Below are 18,166 nucleotides of genomic sequence, written 5' to 3'. Positions count from 1 at the left end.
TGCATTAAATGTAGGTGTGAGTAGGAGCTCAGAACCATTTAAAGAACAGAGATCTAAGTTTCATGCCCACTTGTAAAAGAGTATTAGTAGTAAAATGCAAACCAGTCTGCAAAAGGTAACAAAATTATCTTTGAGAGTTTGATAACATTCATCCTCAACAGACAGTATGGAGGAAATTCTGGATCACTGTTACACAAGGTGAGTATTAATCCGCGTTACCTGTCAGCAGCTACAGGCCTCTCAACAAATTTAGTTCCGAGTCCACCATCGGGAGATGACTGAAAATGCAACAGACATGGATGCAGGAAAAGAGCAACTTTAAAAGGAGCATTGTTTTCATCTGCAGTTTGCTGAGGGAGCCAAAGGGCTGTTGGAAAAATGTTTGTGGAAAGACTCGGGCAGAAACTTCTTGTTTAACTTCTGAAGCGTCGTGTTTGGAGAAAGGAAAACGCCGCATTCCAGCATAGGAACATTATCCTGTCTATGAAACACGGCGCCATTAGTATGAGGGCTTGGCCTATTTTGCAGCACCAAGGCCTGGATGGCTCGCTAACATTCATGAAAGAAGGGATTCCAAGTTATAGAAAGTCTCAATGAAAATGTGGGGATATCTGTCTGTGAATTAAATATAGAAAAAAGGTGGGTCATGCAGTTGGGGTTTTGTGACAGCAAAGCCAAAGTGCTTAAGACTTAATTCAGAATAAATGTTGTGGAAACACCCGAGGCAAGCCACCAACACCTCAGAATTTCAAGCGTTCTGTAAAGAGGAATGAGTTAAAACTCCTCCAAGTTGATGTCGATGAGGTAAAGAAAACACACATGCGTACCATAAGTCATATATTTGTTTATTTTGCGTTCTCAACATTGTCACAGTTGAAGTTTTACAATAACTGGGGTCTTACTGACTCACTACTCACTGTACAAACAGAATGCACATATAAATGAGGCCATTCCTGTCTTTTCCATCTTTTTTTTTTTTCCCAACGCGTCTCACGCCAGACCGATCAACTCACAGCAGGATGAGTGAACATTTGTCTGTGTGTACAATATGTGTATGAGTGTGTGAGACAAGAGAGCCGGATGTAAAATGGCAGCACGCTTTCTAACAGTCTGTTTGCGATTTCCACAGCAAATGTCAGTTCATAACAGCTGGAGGCAGAGACAATCGATATGTTCACTTAGCACCCCTCCCATCCATCCATGAGGTGATGTATGTACATCCTGATCTTTACGGCAGATATCAGAGTAGAGCACTGATCATATACACATTATGTACATCTCCTTTAAACCCAGTCTTGGTCCCTTTACAGTCTTCACAAAGATAAACTCTCATGCCAAGCAGTTCGTCAGCTTGCACATCGAAACCCCATATTTACACGATGAAAGCCCTCTGCAACGAAGTGCAATGCTCTTTATGCTTGTAATTTACAAAAATGGCTTTGTTGATGAAATGCATGCTGAGCTTCAATAACTACCAGGCAAACATGGAACAACAAGAACACATCAACATCAGAAAAAATCCAAATGAATCAAAACCAAAAAGGAGGTCCAAAATTTATAGGCTGATTTCTTCCCCATCAGCTCACAGTGAATAGGACACGTGATGCATCAGATCCATGCAGTGCATTGTTGGGGTACTCTCTCGCAAAAGAATGACTGGAGACATTTGAAGCACTACGACAGACGGCAAAATAAACACGTTCATCGGTTTCACATCATCCCAAGATTTCAGAATTCTCGCAAAGATATGAAATCAATAGAAAGACATATCCAGATGAGCTTAAATGTCCCGTATGATATGTGTGTAATCTGAGGAAAAAGGTGTACGCCTGACTTCTGGCCATGGTTTTCTTCATGAATGTTAAAATACATTTACAACCTGAATATTGGGACAAACAGTTTACTGTCACTAATTTACACACTAGAATAGACTCTTATTTGTAGAATGTAGAAAGATATTCTTTACATATACCCAGTTCTTTTGTTCAGCTTGCATTTTGTACGTTATAACTGCATTTCCTGAAAAAAAATGAAAGTGTTCTTTCATATGTGCTTATCCAGCAAAATATTTCTGCTCAGCCCAAGGAGAGGCATTTTCCTTTTTATTAAAATATATACACACATTCTTCTTTCTGCTGTGAACTGTTTATGTATCTATATATTATCAAATGAAGATTTAAAAAAAAAAAAAAAGTCATTATCTTCTCACCTGAATCTCATCCTGGACAACAGACCTCCGCTCTTAAGTACAAGTCTGCGTTTTCTGAACATGATTGCACTTAAACTTGCTATGGTAACACTGATTTGTTATACAATGTGCAGAGGATAGCCTCACATCAATAACATTACATGCAAAAAACTCACTCACTAGACATTCCACTGAACTCCAAGTCTGAACCTCTCATAAGACCACGAGGACAGCAAGACATTAATTTACCAAGAAAGACTCTGACAGGGGTTGAAAACTGAAAATAAATAAATAATGACGCAACATGGACAACGCACAAATAGGAGGGAGAATTTTCTTGTTCTGGATGTACAAAATCAGTACAAAGATATTGCACATATAATAGAAAAAAAAAAGAAGAAAAAAATACCCTCAATGTGTTAGAACTAATTTAATTCATTCACCAAATCGTGTTGGTGGATGAAAAATAATCTAAACAAGGCCAAAGAAGACTTTTTTCAAAAAAAATTTTTTAATTCAAGAGTCAAGAAAGCAGCTGCTGCATATGTTAGCGGACACTGGCCGTTAAAAACACTTTGTGTGGGGCCATTTGTAACAGGAACTGAGCCTAAAAGTGTTGAAAATGTCTTTCCACTCTTATTTTTCATTACTTTTTACGGTTTGAGCGAACCATAGTTTGAAAAAAAGAGTGAACGGCTCAGTTTATCAGCCAGAAAAGTCAATTTGAGGCTTCAGCTGTGACCGAACACCGTTTCAAGGCCCTCATGCGACAGCTGCCATCCAGAGGCTCTTTCTGATCTATTGGAAAGGCAAAAGCTCCAGAACAGATTATAGGCCGGACTGAATGGGGGTTCACTCCTTTCAGATCTACATCTTGTTACCACAGAGTCAGTATAATACTGGTAAAAGTCATTTTTGCTGATAATTGTAAGTATTATCTTACAAATTACTTTACACACAATATACTGTACATGAAGTTTTGACTAAATAGATTATGCATTAATAATTGGCACATTCATTTATGAGAGCTAGGAGACAACACATATAGCTGTCATCTACAGTAAATACAGCACTAGAACTACTATGACTGACTCAGTAGAGTTGTTTACCTGTCCTTGGACTTAAGTTATTGTGAAATGGTTATATCTAGATTTTTTACTATATATGAGCTCTACAAGAGGCAACAACAAATAGCATTCATATGATGGCAGGATCTGCAAACCAAAGACTTGAAATTTGACTTCTGAGAGGCTGTGCACAAGGAATCGTGAAAACAATCAGCCATGTTCTCATCTCAGGGCATCCTGATTATGTGAAGGTCAGACAGGTTATTGAGGGGATAAAGAAGCAGGTAGCGGCTTGTGGAGACAACATGTTTTCTCTTCAGCCGTCACAGCCGGACGGTGTGTGTGAAAACAGAGAGCATCTTCCTGTGCAGAACCCTCCTCCCCCACACCCACAAACAAAACCCTGATGGGCCCCTAATCAGGCAAACTAGTAAAGGCCCCTAGTGGAAGATTTGAGTCCAATTTCCATCCTGCATATTAGTTGGACCTGGAAGTGAAAAAGGTGTCTGCGTGTGATTTGTTTCCATCACAGCAGCTAAAACACAGTGGACAGGCCATAGAGTTATGCTGTCAGTCCCTTTGGTGTAAGCGAATGTCCCTCCTTCATTAAAGTTCCCTCCTCGCTTCTCCTCTCTGCGACAGGAGCATCACACTACGGTGCTGATGCCACTGTGTTTGGGTTTGGGCCCGCCAGGTGCCGAACCCGCTTGCTGACTGTGGTGGTGAGGTGCATGCTGGGAGTGTGAGGCGTGATGGGAATGCTGGCTGTAATGGCTGTGCTGTGAGTGGGTGTGTTGGTGAGCGTGCGAGGTGTAGGCTGGGTGCTGGTGGTACTGCGTGTGGGGAGGCGGGTGGTAGTGGTGGTGGTGGTGATAAGGCGGGGGATTCTGCGGGACTTGGCAGTACTGGGAATGGTGGCCGTGGATTTGCACTGAATGTGCTGCCTGCGCTGTGTGATGCAGGTTGGTTGGGTGGGGCTTGTGCGATATGAGGGTGGGCTGGCCGGTTGGTGGGAAAGGGCTATGGCTCTGAGATGGCGGTTTCCCTCGCTTGCTGCCAAAGAGCGACCCGAGAATAGATGTCGATGCAGAGTTAGGGATGGAAGGATGGCCGCGGGTTGCTCCCTCACGTGGTGGGGTGGCTCTTCGTCGTGTGTGTGGGCTGCTAATGATGGACCCCTGCATGATGGAAAAGAGGTAACAGCATGTCTGTCAGACACTTGCAAAACTACAACGAAGAGGCACCAACAGGATGAATTCATAATTCTATTTCAGATAAAGAAGTAGCAAAATGTTATAGGGCATGCAAATGGGAAACTAAAAATGTTTCATGATAGGCAGCAGCAGGAATATTTCAGCTGGGGTGAACACTTCACGACAAAGGGAGCCTATATTCATAGAAGCTGTGCTGCGGGGAGATAACTGTTTTGAACAGTAAATCTGTAACAAAATTATATGTATACAGTTACGAGCATAAATAATGACATCATTAACAAGGGAAGAGAGAAATATATTTAATTTTTATTGTGCCAAACCCTCTTTAGAGTCATACATGCAACTTTGTATTATTAATGGAGGCTCAGTTTCCACATGCAGAGGGTGTTACAGGCAAAGTCATCATCCACACATTAGCATTCAACTACAAGTCAAAGGGCAGTAGGAATTGAACACTTCAGTACAAGCCTGGACGCTTTTCTTCCTATTTTGGATCCAACACTACTCAATAGGTGCAATCCTTCTAAAAAAAACTAAAAAAAAAAATTCTTCTTTGGCATGCTTCATCTTAGACTGGAGAAAGACTATTGGATGTGTTTGAAAGCAGAATGAAATTTCCAGTCCCATGTCCCAGACTCAACGCTTGAACTCACGGACACATGAAATGAGTGTAAAATGAATGAATGAAATCCACATCTTTCTAAATAAATGAAGCCCATCTCTGATTATGAAGGCTACATTCCTCCCTGAACCTCACATCATCTAAGAGAAGTTGTGGATAAGAAAAAAAAAATAAAGACAGACCCAGACAGGGAGACGGGCTGCTGCAGGAAATGAAGAGCTTCCTAGTGTCTTTCAGAGCTACCACCCTGCCAAAGAGAGGAACCAAATGAAAACCTCTTGGATGAAATTGAATGAAAGACAGAGACAGGCGACAAGGGGAGGGATCAGAGGAGGCATTAGTGGGAGTCATGCTTGTTTGAGAGGAAAGTGTATATTGGTCATATAACATGACCAAAACAGGAGATCTCTGGCTTCCAAAAAAGGGGGCAGGATCAGAGGCAGGCAACCCATGCATGCACACTAACTGAGGCAAGCAGGTTATAAGGCATCCCAAGAAGAAAAATAAATGATCCAAACAAATGGACTGAGTCTATGAAGCAAAGAAGGTGTAAGACCAAAAATAAATGGAGTGTTTCACAGTGCACATCATCACATAGAGAGTAGCTTGGATACCAGCTGCTTCCAACTTACTTCCATATTGCTGTCTAGTGATCCTGCACTGCTGCGACGCCCCCGCTTGCCTGCCCGAGACATGCAATACCAGACATTAGAGATCGACAGCACTTCTGGATCGACTACAGACGTTTAGGCCACTCACCAGTCCCGTAGGGGGCAGTGCAGTGGATTGTGGATTGTGACTGTGAGTAAGGTCCAAATATGGGCAGGAAGGGGAGAGGGCATTCAGGTCTGAGAAGGTGGTGGTTGACAGGTGGCACTGTGGTTTTCCTTGCTGTGAAGTCACGTCTTCAGGGAATTGTAATGCTGCATTAAAATTTCGATGATTTTAAATTTTAAAGCGCACTTCTAACCGGAGGCTGACTAAAGCATTTAAAGATCTTGAAAATATTATCATGTATGCCAATAAATACTGATTCAAAGAGCATCATAGACCGAGCAAATGTGCTGCCGCCTTTTAAAAAACCCCAAAAAACAACCCTGTCACAAAGGTTGATGCCGGAGCAAAACTTTCACGGATTGTTTTTCTTGATTTAATTAGTCATGGGATTCTATTGCTAATATTGCCACAAGTTTTTCATACTGGTCAGGGTTGGCAAAAAGCCAGGATCAGTGACAGTCACAAAGGAGGAGACAAATCAAAAGCAATACAGTGGCTGCTGCACATGGAATGCGTGGCTATAAACAGGTCTGAGGGTGGAGGGAGCACTTCTGTCGTTGTTAGGCACACTCAGCCAGTGATATATGACCAATAATTACAACATTAACAGGAAAATAACTGATGCATATGGACACTAAAATACAAATGAAATGGAGGATGGCAGAAAAGGAGGAAAGAAAACGATTAACAAAAATGACCCCCACTAACATGCCACATCCTGCATTTAAAAACACAGGAGACAGGAGGGCAGAGGGACATGTGCAGACTTCATCTATCTGATCTATCGGTTCCCAACGAGGTGGTGATCAGAAGAACAAAGAGTGTCAACTGTGAGGCAGACCCCAAACTGGATTTCATTTTGTTATCAAGTGAATCACCTGATAACTTAACATAGCTGTTATCTGCAATGAATGAAATGTGTTCCTGCTTCAGAGGCGCAGAGACTGTGTTACACACCGATATACATGAATATGGAAGGACTGTTAAGGGCACGACTTCATCTAAACCTTGATCTTGCTGCTGCTTTAGGATGTACACATCAGCACCTGTATATATGTGAGGGGAGACGACATGATTTCTGACTTAAAACAAAAGGCATTCTTATGAAATGTGTTGTGATAGGAATTAAACATAGGATGCGCCAGGTAACAAAAAAAAGTGATTCTAAAAATATCAATGAAATGTTAGAAAGAAACTCAAATCCAAATGAACCGAGGTGAGAACTGCCCATCAATTTCAATCATCACCGAGAAGTCTTAAAAAGCTGCAGTGGTAAACTTCCCTCAAAGAGGTCTGCGTTCAGGCCTTAAATTGTGGAAAGCTGGAGCACGTCTTAATCTCTCCAAAGCATAGTGTGCAGACTACAAAAGAAGGTTAAACACCAAAGCCTTCCAGACCAAACCATCCAATCATGAGGGAGTTAATGGTCTTAAAGGGGAGAACTCTAAAATCAATGTATGGTGCCGTGGAACAACATTTTGCTATTTTTATCCCCTTGGTATCATCATGGAGACTTGGATGACAGAAGGAGAGCTTTTCCTTTACAGGACCAGCTGGTAAAAACAAGGACGTTTTGGCTGTACCTGCTTCAGAGAGGTCTCGCAGGGAGCTGCTGAGGGCGCTCCTCTTCAGGCCCTCACCCATGGCGTAGCTGTCATCCAGACTGGCGCGGTTCATGTTACCATTTCCGGCTTCTTTCTTCAGGCCGGAGCTCTGCGACATGCTGGGCCTCACCATCCCCTTCTGCTTCTCAAGCTCAGCTGTGGAAAGAAGCCGAGGAAATACTGAGCTAAGTGGCAGAGGTTTCACATCTCACTCTGGCCAGGGAATGATTTTTAAACTTCAGAAAAGTCCAGTACTGATGCACATTATTCTGCTCTTGCGGGTAACAACATCTCTGAATGTCCAGAATAATCTGCTGTTCTTTCCAACGTCCTGAAACTGCTGAGCAGCATGCTCTATTTCTGCTTTACAGAGCCTGACAAAGAGTAAGAGGGGGATGGGAGGGGGTAAAAAACAAAAAAATCAGCTCACACTCTATTCTGTATTTCTCCATTTCCTGGACCTCGGCAATTGACTCTCGTAAGTCATCTGTGAACTTCTTGCGGTCCTGGGGGTTGGGCGCATTAAAGTTGATGAGCACTTTGATGTCTGCACCTGGTATTGCTGATGTGAGTCTGATTCCATTTGGGTAATCTGGAGAAATGGCAAACAGAAAAGGAGACATTCATGGAAGGGTGATGGATCAAGACTAAAGTAAAACACATTGTAGGAATCGTTCTGAAGTTTGGAGAGAATAAACAATTTGGCAGCACACTGGTTTGACTTCCCATTTGTGCTGGATGTGTAACTGTGCTTCATCAGGTCTTGTGATGTAAATACTGTCAGCTTACATGCTGCAGGAATAAGGACGGAGTAACAGGAAACACCCAGTGCCACTTACTTTGATTTTCAAACAGTATGACTTGCATCCCATATAGAGAGAACGACTGTCTGAAGCTGTACGTCACTGAATTCTTTTTCTTCTGGAAAATCTTGGTCACCTGAAATCACACAAAGAGACAACTGTAAGGATAGGTCTGGAGAGGAGAGGAGAATATAGGAGAGGAGGACAGGGCTTTTACCACGAGGAGGTCATTGAACAGGAAGATCTCCCGCTGATGCAGGCCCAACTTCTGGAGTTTGTTGGGATCTGGCACTTCAAACAGGCGACAGTAACACACCAACCGGCGATGGGGAAGCGACAGCACCTAGAAGGCACGAGAAAAAAGAAACAGATACCAACACTTCAGAGTTAATTTTGGGCTTAGTCTTCACCGTAATAAGGAACAGAAGCTCTGTTTTAAATACTGTGAGATGTGTTACAGAAACAGAAAGCTGTGAACATACAGCGAAATAATGGTAAACTACTTACACATCCCAGGCCATGGTGGAGTGATCCGATCTATAAATACATGACAAAGAAGATGTTATATGCAGGTGTTATGTTCAGATCATTTACATGCACAGCTCTCATAATATATTTAATCCTTCTCGTTAATTGAGGAGTTCCTATAAGGAAGACGCTGCAGCTATTAAAATGGCCATGAAGATGTATTCATGCCATTTCTTCCTAGTGTAAGATAGCAATCTTTTTTTCGCAACCAGATATGAAGGAATCCATTGTAATGATAGAATAAAACCTAGAAGCCGTCCCAGCACAGCCTCCCAGGATCAGAATATTATAAAGAAAAATTCCAATGTAGTTTTGATGCTTGAATGTTTTACCAAGCTTCCCTAATTACACAGCTAAGTGGTGACAAGAGATCATTTTTCAATACATTCAATGACTACTGGTAGAGCAGAAGAGACTTCATTCGACTGAAAACACACATCAAGTTCTTCACGCAAGACGAGCCTCTCCAAGAGGCTGTGTAGGTTAATACAGTTTTAACCTTTACACATGACGGAGAAAGTGCTGCATTAGGAACAATGCAGAGATGCAGCTGCCTGCATTCCTGTGAGGATCAAGCATAGTCAGAAGAAAATCTAGGAACAGTTTGCACCAATATATTGAATTAACAACAATAACAGTATCGAAACATTGTAGCTCATGCCGGTCAGCTCCACAGAGGTGGCTTCGCTGTGTGACGGCACAGCAATCACCTCTTCCTCTAAAACCATGTAAGGACTGTAATGTGCTAAGACGGCAGCATGTGCCCATTTTTCATCAGACTGCAGCAGTGGGTGACATCTCGCAAGGGCTTTGGGTGTGTTAAAATCACCAGCGTGAAGGTCCAAAACCAGACGAGCTCCGAGGTCCACAATAACACCCAAAGGTACAGATGACCTTTCTTCATCTCTCAGTTCCTTCTATTGCTTAAAGTCAACAAAAAATGCCACAACATTTGCTGCCTGACATGTAATAATAATGAATAAATGTTCAGTGAACATTTTTGTGACCCTAATAGAAGGATAATTAACATTTACTTACTGGTTTCTTTCCCACAATGAGCTTCTCAACCTTCTGCACCTGTGAGACATGGTCTTCGTTGGTTTTAAGCTCTCGCTTGCGAATCCTCTCGTAGATGCCAACCAGAGTCTCTCGAGGTATGTCCTCTCCGTCGTCAACACCTGAAACACAGGGAGGAGCTGATTTATCTAACAATTGACACGGAGACTGTACAATTAAAGCTGTGGCAAGTGGAAATCTGAAAAAAAGTACAGAAAGATTTAAAAAAAAAAAAAAAAGAAAAGAAAATACAGCTCAACCCTTGACATCATAAGCTACTTCCACCAGAAGAACACAGCCACACACACACACACATATCACCCCCAACAAAACCATGAAACTGAATTAGTCACAGCTATGACCCTTACATTATAGTTAGGGATTCAACAAGCCACTTATCACAAGCTTTTACAATTAACCTACACAACCCAACCAGCAACTACAACACATTCACACAGACAGGAAGGTAAACAGCTTATTGCTCAATGAGAAGATCAGCACGCACCAAATATAGTAGTTACTGGATGTAACTTCAGTTCTGCGAGTGTGCTTCAGCAATATGTGTTTATTGTCAGACTCTTTTTAGCCTCTCTTTCTAAAAAGCCCGAATTCCTGTTTCACTGGCAGCCAAAGATGTTATCGGAAATTTTTATGCCATTAACTCAGGCTTTCCAACAGCTGCATTTACAGAAAAGCCGATGGGGAAAAAAGCTCTCTCTGAAGAGATCAGTGATTGATCAGTGATAGATTTTCAAAACCAAAAGGAGGGAGAGAAGTCTAATTTCCATTCAGACCACTTAAAATGACAAAAAGCTATATCTTTTTGCTCAATAAGTGAAATAGCACAACAGCAAATTGTTTTATTTGGGAAATGTCACTTCCGAAACTACAAATGCAAACAGCATGAGACAGTAAAATTAGAACTTGTTCAGTGAAATATACCAACATTTGTGAAAAGATGCATTTTTGTATAATATCATTCTAAAATTGTGCTTTATATTTGTTTCTTGGTTGGATTACCTCTCAAATTCTTGATGAAGTCCTCCATTTTCATCTTCCTCTCGGGCTTGACATTGGGACTGTACATGTCAGTGTTGAGGAGGATGATTGCAAAGGCTAGGATGAAGATGGTGTCAGGGTTCCTAAACTGCCGCACCACTGTGGGGTTACAGATGCAGTAGCGCTGGCTGGAGACATGAGAACAATATCGAATTCAGAACACAAAGCAAACACAAACCAACCATCCTCAGAGTGAGGAAATGCTTTCAACACGGACAGATGAAAAGCAGAAGTTAAGCTGTAACGGGTTCTCTTTGTGTACCAATAATTGTGTCACAACACAGCTGTGAGGAAGGAGGGAGTACGTTTCATGCGTGAGCAACTCAGCATTAAAAACAGTAATGCGTATGTTTTTGGGGTGTTTCCCTTTTTCTTTCTTTCTTTTTTTTTCCTTTTCTGGAAATGCACATTGCTCACTGGTTTAATTATAGTAGCAAAGCTTTGTTTTGAGTCAAAGAGAACTTCTAATCCTTATGTTTAGGTGCTAAATGCCAGTGTGCAGTCTAACCTGAAAGCTTCAATGAGCCTCTCCACCTTCTGAGCTTCACCCTGGACACGTATATGGTTCTGAAACTTCCTAAGGGCCTCGTCCAGCTCCATGCCCTGGAAGTCCATTTCATCTACCACACAGCTGGTACACAACGAGATGAGATGGAGAGACCATGAGACGATCAGTTACAAGGACAAGGTGTCTGTGTGGAATGCCTTATTTCTTTGCAAATAAAACCTCCATGTTTACAAAAGTGCGTCCTTGACATCGGTGTATTTACGTGCATTTCAATTCAAATCACTTTTCAGGTTGCTCTAATGTAATCCATTTCAAAGGACGTTTAGAAATTATAAGAGGGAAAAGAATCCTACTTACTCCAAGACATCTCTGTTAAACTGTTTTTGTCGATTGCCAAGAAATTCTCCAATCATCTGCCTGCTGAGCCCCTTCCTTTGAAGTAGGAAGTGGGCCACCCCAACCGGCGTGTCAGGGATGAATCCCCTCTCAGTCAGGTACTGGATGCCCTTCTCTGGCTTTCTGCAAAATTGAATACACATTTTTAATTCCTGATGCAGACTGACTACGAAACCGGAGAGAAGAATCTGCTACTGCTTAATCTTGAATTCTCAGAAAACTCTTATCAATGACCTCTTAAAGCAAATTAGCTGATGATTTAGAAGCAATACATCATTTAGCTGAGAAAAATGATGCAATTCCTTCTATTGCTCAATGAGAACTCATTATGAATTTGCTCGTGTCTAAACATTACCAGAGCCCTTAAACAAATGCTCTTCAACTCTGTAATCTGTAATATGTCATGGTCATTTAATTAAGTCATTTGGAACCCGTGTCTCTTTGCGAATGAGTCTTTAGGCGAGGTTTCTCTAGAAAGAATACGACAAAAGTTGCTGTCATTAAGATCTATCTCTCTCTGAAATAAAAATAATCTCTCTTACATAACACACACAAAATTGATCTGTTTCTAATATACACTTTCACACAGAGAGTTCTCAAAATGCATTTGTATTAGATATGGACACAACAGCACTTTGCAGTGCCGGTGTGGCACCACTGTCCAACAGACTTCACTATCATCTGGTCCATTTACTTGGCACTCAATGCAAGCACTAGTCAAGCTCCTGCTCCATCAGAGCAGAGTACCTACTTGTTGAAAAGATTGAGGCCGATGCGGTAGTGTCTCTTGCGAATCACGTCATTACTGAAGATGGGCGAATCCCAGCTGTTACGAGTCTCTTTGTGGTAAGTCTGCTTACTTAGCGTCTGCTCCCGAAGGCTGTCTCTTGACGAGGACTCAGAGCTGCAGTTTATGGTGTCGTTTGAGTTTGATGTGCTATTGATGCTGTCGTTGTCCCCATCGGAGAAGTCGGACTCGGACTTACTCTGTCTGTTTGCTGAGCCATTGATGGCCAAGTGGCTCTCTAGCTGGCGGTGGCGATGGCGCAGAGGTGCATCATCGTCTCGAGAGGGAGCTCGTGGTGGGGGTCCATGGGAAATGTGTTTGGGGCTTGCCTGTGATGATGTTACGATGTGGCCGTGGGGTTCATATGCAGGCGGTCGTTTGACAGAGCCGCGGTCAGACCGGTCACTGAGCTCTGCAGAACTGTCGCTGGGAGGTTCTATGGTCAACAGAGGGAGATGGTCCATTCTAATACGCTGCTCTTGGCACTCTAGAGAAGGAGTGCTGCGGCAGCTTGTGTCTGTGTCACGACCCTCATCTTTGGGGTCAATAGGCCAGTATTCCTGGGAGGAATTGACTGACCTCAACCGTAAGTCTGATTCTGTACTGGACGGCTGGTCCCCCCTTGACAGAGCAATAGAAGGGGACATGTCCTCCTCATCAATGAACAGAGTGACATCACTATAAGATGCCATAGTTTCATCGTGCATGCGTCCAGCTGCCCTGCGATGGGACTTCACCTTATAGGGAACTTGGCCCTCGACTTCAGAGCAGCCCATGGCTTCAGGATCAGGACCCTCATCCCCCTGAAGACTGCGACAGTTCAGAGCATCATCTATCGACTCAGCCAGCGACTTGACCTGCCTGGAAAAGGCGTCCTCCAGCTCTGTGATGGCATCTGTCAGGTCACCCTGCTGCGCTGGATGAGATGTCATGTTCGCCTGTTGGCGGACCTCGATATCGCCACATTCAGACTGCACCATGGACAGCGGGGCTCCATCCTCTGTCATGGACACCTGCCTCCCTTCGAAATATGAACTATGCACTTTCTCAGGGCCCTCAAATGAAAGCTGCATCCTCATGTTAGACAGCACAATGCGTCTGGACATGCGGTTCTCCGACATGGAACTCCTGAGACGTTCAAAGTTCTTGTTCATCTGATACTGACGGAAGGCTGTCTGAATGGTGCGAGCTGCATGGCGAGTTATGAATCTTCCACCATATTTGCGCTCAAGCATCTCCACCTAGCAAAAAGATGAGGAAATTAATTGTGAAACTGTGTCAGCCATGGAAAATTTAATTATTTTCTTAGCTGTTGATGGTCAATAAAGCCATAGTTGTGACTCACAAGAAAATTTTTTATTCTTCCACTTGTCAGTGCCTCATTGACTAAAAATAACTTACATAATTTTTCATTTGAAGAAAAAACCTGCATGTTTTATATCTCATAAGTACACAAGACTTGTCCAAATTATTCAGCAAGGCTTTGGTTGGATACCTGTTTATCCTGCAGGTCAGCAGAGAGTTCATAGCTCTCAGAAAGCGAGCGGGACCGCTTGATGGCCTCCTCCTCTGCCTGCTTCCGGAGGATGGACTGTGAGTGCTGAAGCTTGGGCCGACGGGGCCTCTGCGGCCCAGGCTGGACCCCGTGGCTGTAGAGCTGGCTGTCGAATCGGTCGGGGCTGATGGCTGAGCCGTGAGTCACCGGACCCTGGCCATAGCTGGCTCCACCATCCAAAGAAGGGCCACTCTCACCGGGCCTTCCATCCCCTTCCACACTGCAATAAGAGCCAAAGGATTAGAGACTTTGTAAGGACAGACCATGGTAATTAATGCCTGGCTCGAAATCTAATTGAAGTATTATCATGTTAAGGCTGAATTTATCTCAGTTAGAAGCAGCTTAACTCCAGGGGCTTATATGATAAGCTTTTTCAAAATTAGGTATTGAAATCAACAGTGCTTTTTTTTTCTTTAGTACAAACAAGCTTGGCAATGTAGAAACAAACTGCGCTGAGTGTGTGTGAATGAGTGCAGCCATTTCTCACATGACATGGTGATTCTACAGCTTTATAAAATGGAGTACAACCCTCCTCTAATTCGGTCAGAAGTTGTGTGATACAGCTATAAATGTCAGCTGGGATCAACATTAAAAACAACTTTATAGATTTTGCTATGCTTCATTCAGAAAATACAAATGCCACGTACACGCTCCCAGAAAACTATTGTGATTAAATCTTCTACTTAGAAAAATAAGAGATTACTCACACACTCGTATGCTCTGCATCCTTACAAGAGGACTGCCTTTTCCTAAAAGACTGTCTGGTTTCTATAAAGTGCCAACTCTTCCTCCATATCTTATCCACCATTCTTTCAGTCAAGTGAAGTCCAGAGTACAGAGGATCCTCCAGGAAACCAAAGTTTATGCCTACTTAAGGACCAATCAGAGACCAACGGGAATTACATCATGTTTGCAGGAGTGACGACAAACTGTTCCAATTCACGATACAAAGTCCAGTTTAGAGTAAATACGACTTTAGCGATCCCACAGAAAAAGTTGAGATGCAGCCGAACGGGGTGTCAAACTGCTCAATTAGAAACATCACGCCAACATTTCTTTTCCTCCGTGGTACGGGGAACTGACAGCCTAATGTGTTTGAACTGTGACTTGACACACCCGTGCTGTGTACACAATCCACTTCCTTCATTAGACATCCTGAAATCAACATTCAGCAACAACAGCCCGTAGGCCAACAGCAACCACCGCTGGTGAAAAAGGGAAACTGAATGTGTTCAAACTGTGAAGGCAGCGGTTTTACTTCGAAAGTCTTACTCTTAACTGAGAATAGATTTATGATTTGTAATACCACTAAGCACAGCATGGGTGCTTGACTTAGCCAGAAAAAGGGGTCCATACAAGCCTCTCTGTAACTGATCAGTAAGATATCTCAGATAGCTCAGATGAATTGTCTGCATCAGTCTACTTTGATGCTGACTTGTCATTAAGTATATCACAAAAAAACTTTTTGTCAGTGTATCCTTGACAAAAAAGGGCAATAAAAGGTTAAAGGATTTTCTAAATTGTAATAATTGTAACACCAAATGTGTGAAATTCAAAAGCTTTTTTCCCATACTTTTCCAAATCCCTTTATATCCTGTTTTTCTGCTATGGTTTGATGACCTCAATCTTTATCCCACAATGCTTATTTTCAAATTTGCACGCTTATAATTTTCGATGAGCAACTGTTCAACCAATAGATTTAGTTGGAAAAAGTTGCACACATCACTTTAAGGCAGATTTTTGTTCCAGGTGATCCGATAAAGGAGAGCCCAAAAAGTTAGGGGGAAACAGCATGTTTGGATATGCAGCAAAAAAGCAATGGTCAGCGGCGCTAATTCTGTTCAGTTTGGACCAGCTGACATCAACGGGCCAAAAAGAGAAGGCTTTTATAATGCTGGAACAACATCACACTGAGCACAACTCATCCAAAATCCAACTTCATTGCATAATCGCCACTGGGACAAATCTCCCCAACCATCTGTCAAGGCAAACTGCAAAGCTGCCATCTCTGGAGTTAAAAGTTGCACCTCGCCTGCTGTCACAGCACCAGAATACGACTCAGAGTCAGTTCTGGTTTCCTTCACTAAGATTTTAATCATAATAAAAGGAAGCATATTGCTTTATATATCAAAACTATACAACCTACATGTCAAAAAGAATGCATTAGAAATATCAATATATTTCAGTTAAGTCACACACTTTTTGGCACCAAATCGGTTGTTAGAAAAATGTAGCACACTAAATTTAAACGGTCTTGAAGATATCATGAGAAACAAATGTTGGAAAAATGCGGAAACATTCAATTATGGCGTGTGTGTGTGTGCGCGTGGGTCTAATGGGTACAAATCATTTTAGCTAAACACTTGCTCAGTTCACCACTTTCATGCTGACTGAAATAGTTTTCAACATTGAGAACAGAGCCAGTCAACTTTGGGAGTTCCCTCTAACGTCATCATTCAGATTTGAATTTGTCCAATGCTGTACACATATAATGCAACTTCCAGCTGCTTCACTTTTATATCTAGAGATAACTAGCAAATGCTAACATACTTTCCTGCTAAACTAAGAGGGTATACATGGAAAACCCCAGACATTCACAACTACATGTTAGTAGTTGTCAGTGTGAGCATGTTGGCATTCAGTGTGTAAAATACATGCTCACAGAGCTGCTAGGATTGCTTTTTTTTGTTTGTTTGCTTTTCTCTCTTCTGTCTTTTGGGGGGTAAATGTCATTCTATTGTTTTGGAACAGTGCTTGTAATTATTTATGTAATATGACAAAGGACTGAGTTTGATTTAACTGAAAACACAAACTGCATGCTGCTCTTTAAAGGCTACAAAAGGTCTCCTCTTGGTCTGCCGTCTCACTGGTACCTTTCCTCTTTAAAACAAAAAAAAAAAAAAAAAAAGTTTCCAGACGGTGTGTGATTGCACTACATGAAAGGAAGAAAGCGAGAGAAAGGAGCTACACTTTTTTTACTCTGAGGTCATTGGATACCCTACAGAGTGAGGTCAGTTATCCATGATGGAGGGAAAAGGGGGGAGGAGAGAGAGGAGAGAGCAGACATGTAAGAGTTTATATTTCAAGCTGCAGTGGATGTTGGAGGCAAAAAGAGGCAGAGCCTTAAAACAGGGGTTGAAGTGAGTCAAAATTACTCAGACAGAAATGGGTGCTTTCATTCATTTGTACATGCTGTGCCTATGGTACATGAGGATTGTGGAACCACTGTTAAAAGGTGAAGGCAGAAGAAGTGATGTTGTCTCTGGGCTACCTCCTGACAGTAACTCAACAGACCTTGAAATATGATCTCACAATGTTAGCAGCGACTGTCCCTCTGTCTGGCCCCGTTTCTTCTAATGTAAGCATTGGATAAGTGCAGCGGCACGGCTGGCAGTGATTTTCACCCGCAGGATTCAGGGATTTGGAGGGGTGGGGGCGAGACAATCTCCCCTTCCTCTCGTCTTCCCTCTGAAACACATCCTGAGCAAACAGGCCCAAGCCCCTGCCCAGGCCTCAACCCATTCCATCAGTCGGACCTCAGGGAGAAACATTCCTCCGTTCCGGAAAAGAGGAGTCACATCTACAGGAGTTCTGGGAATAGAGGAAGGCTAATGAAGTGCAGGCTGGAAGAGCTGCAGTGTGGAACTAATGTAACATCAAAACGAAGTCACAGAGACATCTACAAAGCAAACGGCGAACTCTAAGAAAGATCTCAGCACAATAAACTCTGCTTACTCTTCACTTTTGCAAGCGTTTCGATTTTTACAGGCGTTTATGGGAAACTTGACATCCATCTGACCTTTTCAGGGCAGAATATGAAGAATAATCAAGTGAATGCAGGGAAATTTCTTTCAAATCCAATTACTTAGCCAGCTCATGAGATCTCTTGATTTATGAGAAGGTGCACAAAAAAGGACTGACAGTTACTCCATGTGTGCTTGAAAGAAATGTTGCTGCAGAACCCATTAGACCCCGTTTCACTGGCAAACTTTGCTGTTTTGT

At 42.5% G+C, this 18,166-nt stretch overlaps 1 protein-coding gene across 10 annotated transcripts in view; it reads right to left on the bottom strand.

The window, feature by feature from the left end:
- Positions 1–824: 824 nt before the first annotated feature.
- LOC142389775 (IQ motif and SEC7 domain-containing protein 1-like) overlaps positions 825–18,166 on the bottom strand; it is a 93,248-nt gene continuing 75,906 nt past the window's right edge. For 7 of the 10 annotated variants that reach the window (XM_075474856.1, XM_075474858.1, XM_075474859.1 and 4 more), the window contains 13 exons: positions 14,105–14,384; positions 12,574–13,850; positions 11,784–11,945; positions 11,427–11,549; positions 10,880–11,046; positions 9,842–9,981; positions 8,783–8,812; positions 8,493–8,618; positions 8,312–8,411; positions 7,903–8,064; positions 7,452–7,628; positions 5,724–5,773; positions 825–4,433 (listed from right to left, as the gene is read on the bottom strand). In XM_075474856.1, the coding sequence (XP_075330971.1) occupies positions 3,903–4,433; positions 5,724–5,773; positions 7,452–7,628; positions 7,903–8,064; positions 8,312–8,411; positions 8,493–8,618; positions 8,783–8,812; positions 9,842–9,981; positions 10,880–11,046; positions 11,427–11,549; positions 11,784–11,945; positions 12,574–13,850; positions 14,105–14,384 (3,325 nt within the window). In that variant the 3' untranslated portion in view covers positions 825–3,902. Of the gene's footprint in view, positions 4,434–5,273; positions 5,339–5,723; positions 5,774–7,451; positions 7,629–7,902; positions 8,065–8,311; positions 8,412–8,492; positions 8,619–8,782; positions 8,813–9,841; positions 9,982–10,879; positions 11,047–11,426; positions 11,550–11,783; positions 11,946–12,573; positions 13,851–14,104; positions 14,385–14,871; positions 15,210–18,166 lie in introns of those variants that run through there. The other 3 variants (XM_075474860.1, XM_075474864.1, XM_075474865.1) reach the window with 3 other exon arrangements.

The sequence above is a fragment of the Odontesthes bonariensis genome, chromosome 10 (genome assembly GCF_027942865.1).
Source record: "Odontesthes bonariensis isolate fOdoBon6 chromosome 10, fOdoBon6.hap1, whole genome shotgun sequence".
NCBI classification, from domain to species: Eukaryota; Metazoa; Chordata; class Actinopteri; order Atheriniformes; family Atherinopsidae; genus Odontesthes; species Odontesthes bonariensis.
Note: the sequence above shows the minus strand (reverse complement) of the source record. Positions and strands in the feature narration are given on the sequence as shown.